At 56.7% G+C, this 7,188-nt stretch overlaps 1 protein-coding gene across 1 annotated transcript; it reads right to left on the bottom strand.

Moving 5' to 3' along the window:
- Positions 1-1,929: 1,929 nt before the first annotated feature.
- On the bottom strand, positions 1,930-7,072 carry PTGIR (prostaglandin I2 receptor). Its single transcript, XM_003940270.3, has 3 exons — positions 6,964-7,072; positions 5,424-6,203; positions 1,930-3,115 (listed from the first exon to the last, which is right to left on the bottom strand). The coding sequence occupies exons 2-3, from the start codon at positions 6,189-6,191 to the stop codon at positions 2,723-2,725; spliced, it is 1,161 nt and encodes a 386-aa protein (XP_003940319.3). The 5' UTR covers positions 6,192-6,203; positions 6,964-7,072; the 3' UTR covers positions 1,930-2,722.
- Between the last annotated feature and the right edge of the window lie 116 nt (positions 7,073-7,188).

Here is a 7,188-nt window from a genome sequence, read left to right as displayed (position 1 = left end):
CTAGTGCACTCATACTGTTGAGCAACCCTCACTTCTATCCAATTCCAGAACATTTTCATCACCCCAAAGGGTAATCCCAACCTCATTCATCCATCACCTTAACCTGTTTTTCACCTCCCAGACAACCCTTATTCTGCTTTATGGTGATCTGAAACATGGTTATTGAAGGGATTCAAAAAAAAAGGCCAGGCGCGGTGACTCACGCCTGTAATCCCAGCACTTTGGGAGGCCGAGGCGGGTGGATCACGAGGTCAAGAGATCGAGACCATCCTGGTCAACATGGTGAAACCCCGTCTCTACTAAAAATACAAAAAATTTAGCTGGGCATGGTAGCGCGTGCCTGTAATCCCAGCTACTCAGGAGGCTGAGGCAGGAGAATTGCCTGAACCCAGGAGGCGGAGGTTGCGGTGAGCCGAGATCGCGCCATTGCACTCCAGCCTGGGTAACAAGAGCGAAACTCCGTCTCAAAAAAAAAGAAAGAAAAAAGTCAAAACACCTGGAAGGTGCTTTGTCTTTAAATTGTATCTGCCCGAATAACAATAGCAACAGCTACAGCAATGGCGATCATGGTGACGTTTCTTCTGGGCTTTATTCCAAGGCCCGAGCTAAATTGCTTTTCAGAGGGAATTGCTTAATCCTCAAAGCCGCCCCGTGAACTAAATACTAGATTATGATCATAAGGAAACCGAGGTGTCCCGGAGTGGATAGACGGCCTTCTCCACGCCCACACCGGCTCCCTGTGTGAGCTGGGGCAGGTGGATTATCATCTCTGGACCTGGACTCCAACCTCCATAGAAAGAACTTATAACCGGGCTCAGAGGTTTATGCCTGTAATCCAAGCACTTTGGGAAGCCGAGGTGGGAGGATCATTTGAGGTCAGGAGTTTGAGACCAGCCTGGCCAACATGGCGAAACCCCACCTCTACTAAAAATACAAAAAATTAGCCAGGGGTGGTGGCGCATGCCTGTAATCCCAGCTACTCAGGGAGGCTGAGGCAGGTGAATCACTTGAACTGGGGAGGCAGAGGTTGGCAGTGAGCCAAGATGGTGCCACTGTACTCTAGCCGGGGCAACAGAGCGAGATTCCATCTCAGAGAAAAAAAAAAAAAAAAAAAAAAGGATTTATAATAGGCTGCCCTGTGGATGGAGTGAGAGGAAGCACCACCCACGCTCCCACCCCTGGAGGAGCTGGCAGCTGTTGTCCTCTTGGGAGGCTCAGGCCTCACCTACCACGCCCCTCCCCAAGTGTGGATTTTTTTTGTTTTAACACAGGGGGCGAGAAAGAAAGGGGAACTAGGGCAGGCAGTGCAGTGAGGCTGAGGCTGGGTGGTGGGAGTTCCCATCCACCCTCCCCCACCCTAAACGCCTACTCACTTCCTTCCATGCCAGTCAGCTCACTCCTGAGCACCCTCCATCCTGGGCCTCTTGGAGGGCGGGGAGTGGTCATGAGAAGTGGGTGGGGATGGGAGGCTGGAAATCACCCCGGCAGGGCCCAGGGTGGGGCAGAGGCTTGTCCGTGTCCTCAACCCCAGGCAGTCAGTGCTGCTGAATTTTGGCGGGTTTTGAAGGTTTTTTCTTTTTTGTTTTTGAGACAGTGTCACTCTGTCACCTAGTGGCATGATCTCAACTCACTGCAGCCTCAACCTCACAGGCTCAGGCGATCCTCTTTTCTCAACCTCCCCAGGAGCTGGGACTGCAGGTGCGCACCACCACGCCCAGGTAATTTTTAAAATTTTTTTACAGAGACAAGGTCTCAATCTATTGCCCAGGCTGGTCTCAAACTCCTGGGCTCAAGTGATCCTCTCACCTGAGCCTCCCAAAGTGCTGGGATTACAGGCATGTGCTATGGCGCCCAGCAATGTATCTGTTGAATGACTGACTGAATGAAATCTTTGTGAGGGCTCCAAGGACACATAACATGAGGTCAGGCTCTGTAAGGAGGCGTTTATTAATTCAGGACCCTAGGGACAGGTACAGGACTTAGGTCTGCCTTCTGGGGCCAGTCCCTGGAATCCACAGACCCCAGCCTTCATCTGCCAGCTTCTCCATCTGTCTCCCCGCCACCTGCACCCCCACAGTTCCCGTCTCGCAACCCACCAAGCTAGATGGAATGTCTCAGGCCCTTTACCAAGCACATGACCTGTGTTGTCACTCACAATGCCACAGCCTCCCCTTCCTCTTTGGGGTGCCAGGACTCCCAAGTCTGATGGGGGACCAGCAGCAAGGGAAGGCAGGGAGTTTTTCCGAGAACCCTGGCTTTTGTGGAGCAGAGCGGGGCTGGCTCTTGGAGTGGCTTGGGAGAGGGGAGGGCCATCCCCTGGGGACTTCGAGTGGGCAGCTGGGCCCCCTAAGTGGATGTAGATGGGAGCCAGTACCCAGAGCGGAGCAGACCTGAGTGTACAGAAGCCGCTGGGAACTTCTCTGCCTTCTAAATATTTAGACAGTGAGATGGATGGGGAATCCAGGGCCTGGAGCAGTTCGGCCAGGCCACTGGCTATTTTGAGAGAACCATTCTTTCTGTGCTCCAGGATAAACGTTTCCTCTGTCCCTCACTCTCCTCCCAGAGCCAGCAGCGACCGCCCTGCAGCAGGAGAAACAGCAGCCGATCAGCCCCCGAGTTTGGGGGTCAAGGTTCCAGCATCCACAGCCATCAGCCATGTCCCTGATTTTCCGGCTCCTGTCCCTCAAAGACAGGGCAGAGATCACAGGGTCGGCTCGAGATGTCAGCAGAGGGAGCAGGCGACACTGGCCTCTGCTTTGGACAATGTTCCCACAGTACTGCCGCCGCACTGCTGTGCCAGAGGCAAGGGTGCCACCTGCCCCTCACCCCAGGCCGACAAAGGCACCCAGCTCCCCTCCTTTCCCCCAGGAGCGGAGGGCGCCCTTGGGTCCCTCCTCCCTGAGGCGAGCTGGGAAAGAGGTGTCTGCGAGTCACCATGGGCAGGCCCAAGGCACAGACAGCAGATCCAGAGCTTGAGTCGCTGGAAGACCGCCTTGCGGAAAAGGATGAAAACCCAGGGGTCCAGGATGGGGTTGAAGGCGTAGAAACGGAAGGCGAGGAGGTCCCCCATCTCGCTGCTGCTGTCAGGGGCGACGGCCTGGGTGAAGCACCGGATCTGAGGGCAGGGTGAGGGTGTCAAGGGGCACCCAGGAGCCCTCCGTCTCCCCACCCTGCCTCCCTCCCCCCACTTGCTTACTGGCAGGGATGAGGGAGGGGTGGCATGCAGAGGGGAAGGAAATAAGATAAGATGAAAACTAAGTAACAAACGCATCCGGGGAACACAGGGAGAGAAAGCCCCAGGAAATTGCCAGAGATGCCTAAGGGGCCAGGGAGGGCGGCTGGGTATGTGTGTCCCCCCACCCTTAGAAGGTGGGAAGACCCTCAGGCGACATAGATTTTTGAGTATAACATTCCTGGGTCCCCCTGAAACTGCCGCAGACCTGTGGTGATGCCTGTGTATATCTGTCCACAGCATCTGAGTCTCTGAGTCAAGGTAACCTCCCAAAAAGATGTAAGGACCCCCCCCAAATCCAGCCTGGGCTCTTGCATTTTACAGAAGGAGAAACTGAGGCTCAGAAGAACGGTGGCATGACCAGGTGTCACAGACACTGAGTGTGTAATGGGGTCTGTGCCGCTCTCTTTGGAAGGGGCAGGACAGGAGTCCCCCTAGGAAACTAAGGTGCAGAGGCAAGGGTGGGGCCTGCGCTGAGGCAGAGGGGAGCCAGGTGGGTGGGAGATCAGGCTCTGCACTTGAAGGACCCAGGATCAAGACCCAGGTCCGTGTGACCCTGGGCAAGAGATACTGCCCCTCATCTGTAAAAGTGAGGGCAGGAGACGGCGTTCTCTCGGTTTCCTGCCAAATGCTGTAGAATGGGTGTCTGTGGTCATTCTGAAGATTATCTTAGAAAGTATTAGTAAGCCACTACGCACAGGCAGGCATCGAGACGCGCTCAGTGAGGGTGATCTTGTCATTACAGGGGTAGGGGAAGGATGGGGGATGCTTTTTGCTTATGGGGGTCTCCGGATGCCTAAGCTGGGAGATAAGGTGTCAGAAGAAGTCAGAGGCAGAAAGACTTCTCCAGAAAGCCGGGAGCTGTCTGACACAGGACCAAGCCTCTGTCTGATCTGTTTTTGTTTTCTAATTTTTTTTTTTTTTTTTGAGACGGAGTTTCGCTCTTGTTACCCAGGCTGGAGTGCAATGGCGCGATCTCGGCTCACTGCAACCTCCGCCTCCTGGGTTCAGGCAATTCTCCTGCCTCAGCCTCCTGAGTAGCTGGGATTACAGGCACGCGCCACCATGCCCAGCTAATTTTCTGTATTTTTAGTAGAGACGGGGTTTCACCATGTTGACCAGGATGGTCTCGATCTCTCGACCTCGTGATCCACCCGCCTCGGCCTCCCAAAGTGCTGGGATTACAGGCTTGAGCCACCGCGCCCGGCTTTTTTTTTTTTTTTTTTTTTGAGACGGAGTTTCGCCCTTGTTACCCAGGCTGGAGTGCAATGGCGCGATCTCGGCTCACCGCAACCTCCGCCTCCTGGGTTCAGGCAATTCTCCTGCCTCAGCCTCCTGAGTAGCCGGGATTACAGGCACGTGCCACCATGCCCAGCTAATTTTTTGCACTTTTTAGTAGAGACGGGGTTTCACCATGTTGACCAGGATGGTCTCGATCTCTCGACCTCGTGATCCACCCGCCTCGGCCTCCCAAAGTGCTGGGATTACAGGCTTGAGCCACCGCGCCCGGCTCTGTTTTTGTTTTCATTTTGAGTCAGGGTCTCGCTCTGTCAACTAGGCTGAGATGCAGTGGTGTAACTCACTACAGCCTCAACTTCCCAGGCCAGAGCAGTCCTCCCACCTCAGCCTCCCAAGTAGCTGAGATCACAGGCCTTCATGCCAGGCTACTTTTTAAAATATTTGCTAGAGACGGGGTTTTTCACTGTGTTGCCCAGGCGGGTCTCAAACCTCTGGGCTCAAGTGATCCTCCCGCCTCACCTTTCTTTTTTCTCTTTTTTTTTTTTTTTTTGAGATGGAGTCTGACTCTGTCACCCAGGCAGTGGTTACTATCTCGGCCCACTGTAACCTCTGCGTTTGGGGTTCAAGCAATTCTTCTGCTTCAGCCTCCCAAGTAGCTGGGACTACAGGCATGCGCTACCACGCCCAGCTTTTTTTTTTTTTTTTTTTTTTCCTGTATTTTTAGTAGAGACGGGTTTCATCATGTTGGCCACACTGGTCAGGAACTCCTGACCTCAGGAGGTGATCCGCCTGCCTCGGCCTCCCAAAGTGCTGGGATTACAGGCGTGAGCCACTACAGGCCTGTCAAGTCTGACTTCTTTTGAGCCTCAGCCTCCCCATCTGTGACAGGGCCACAAGCCACATTGCTGCCCTCCTCCTCCCCCGACTCCCCCCAGCTCGGGAGGCGACTCACGGTGAGAGGCAGGGAGCACACGGCCATGACCACCGTCATGAGGGCCAGCAGGATCAGGTGGTCCACCTCGTCCTCTCCGGTGTGGGGGCGCTGAGCCAGCGAGCCCTGGTGGCGCCTCTGCTGGCGGTACATGCGGCAGAGGCTGAGGGTGGCGGAGCCGTTGCAGAGGAAGATGGCCGCCACCAGCAGCGCCACGAGGCCCGCGTAGGCGAGCGAGAAGGCGGCGCCGCCGGGCCGCGCCCAGCGCATGCGCAGGAAGCACCAGCTGCCCGGGCAGTACTGCTGGTGCTGGCCCAGGCCCAGCAGGGGCAGCGCGCAGAAGAGGACGCAGAAGGCGTAGATGGCGGGCAGCGCCAGGCGGGCGCAGCGGGGCCCGTCCAACTGCGTGTAGAGGTAAGGGTGGCTCAGCGCCAGGCAGCGCTCCACCGCCATGGCGAAGAGGATGAGCATGGACGCCAGGCCGAAGAAGGTCATGGCGAAGGCGAAGGCGTCGCACAGCGCGGGGCCGCCCCCGGCCAGGCCCAGCAGGGAGCTGTTGTGCGCGTAGGCCACGAACACGGCCGGGCTCAGGAAGCTGGTGCCTAGCAGGTCGGTGGCCGCCAGCCCGGTGACCAGCACCGCGAAGGCCGAGGGGCGCGCCGGTCGCCTCGTGCTCAGGATGCCCAGGGCCAGCCCGTTGCCCACCACGCCGGCCACGAACATCAGGGTGCTGGTGGCCGGCCCCACCGAGCCCCGCACGTAGGTGAGGTTCCTGCACGAATCTGCCATCCCAGAGCCGGGCTGGAGGGTTCCCAAGGTGGGAGGTGGGGGTCAGAGGGAACCAGGGCTACCCCCACCACCCAGCCCACTCATGTCCCTGCTGGCCCGTCCTTATGGCAGCTGGGGCCTCCTAGCCAACCCCCTGGTTTTCCTGTGTGTGCCTATGTGGTCCTCTTCCCTCTAGAGCCTGCGGTATCTCTGTGTGTGTGTGTGTCTCTCCCCAACCTTCCTATTTCTTTTTTCTTTCTTTCTTTTTTAAATTTTTTTGAGGCAGGGTCTCTCTCTGTCGTTCTGGCTGGAATGCAATGGCATGATCTTGGCTCACTGCAATCTCTGCCTCCTGGGTTCAAGCCATTCTCCTGCCTCAGGCTCCGGAGTAGATGAGATTACAGGCACCAGCCACCACGCCCAGCTAATTTTTGTATTTTTAGTAGAGATGGGGTTCCACCATGTTGGTCAGGCTGGTCTCGAACTCCTGACCTCAGGTGATCCATCCACCTCAGCTTCCCAAACTGCTGAGATTACAGGCGTGAGCCACTGCGCCTGGCACCCCCCGCCTCCTATTGCTTTCCTTCTCTAGCTGTCTCTGCCATTAAAGAGACAGAGAACATCCAGGCATCGCCAGTTTTGTCCCTCTCTGTCTCTCTGTCTCTTGCTGTTATCTCCCTGTCTCTGTCCCTTCCTTTGTCCTTGTCCTCCCAGCACCTTTCTCCCTCCAACCCCACACCCTCTGCCCGCTCCTGCTCTCCGCCGCTGCCTCCCCAGCCCCTCCTCACCGCACCTCTCCAGGCTCGCCCCGGCTGTCTTGTCCCTCGTGCACGTCTGTCCCTTCACTCGCTTTGCTCCGCGTGTCTCCGGCTGTTGTGTTAGTCTGTGTGTCAGCTTCTCCTTCTCTCCTCCCTCCCTCTTTCCCTCCCTCCCACCCTCCTCAGCTTGCCTGCTCACCCCAGCTTTTTCATTTCCTCTCTCTGCCCCGCCCTCCCTCACTGTTCTCCAGGGGCCCCCC

This window comes from Saimiri boliviensis, chromosome 14, assembly GCF_048565385.1.
Source record: "Saimiri boliviensis isolate mSaiBol1 chromosome 14, mSaiBol1.pri, whole genome shotgun sequence".
Lineage (NCBI taxonomy): Eukaryota > Metazoa > Chordata > Mammalia > Primates > Cebidae > Saimiri > Saimiri boliviensis.
Note: the sequence above shows the minus strand (reverse complement) of the source record. Positions and strands in the feature narration are given on the sequence as shown.

Bases quoted from the DNA above. Each gene is read 5' to 3' on its own strand.
- PTGIR (XM_003940270.3), bottom strand. From the start codon at position 6,191: ATGGCAGATTCGTGCAGGAACCTCACCTACGTGCGGGGCTCGGTGGGG. The intron at 3,116-5,423 runs GTGAGTCGCCTC...CCCTGCCCTCAG, and splicing joins TGTGCTCCCTGCCTCTCACC to ATCCGGTGCTTCACCCAGGC.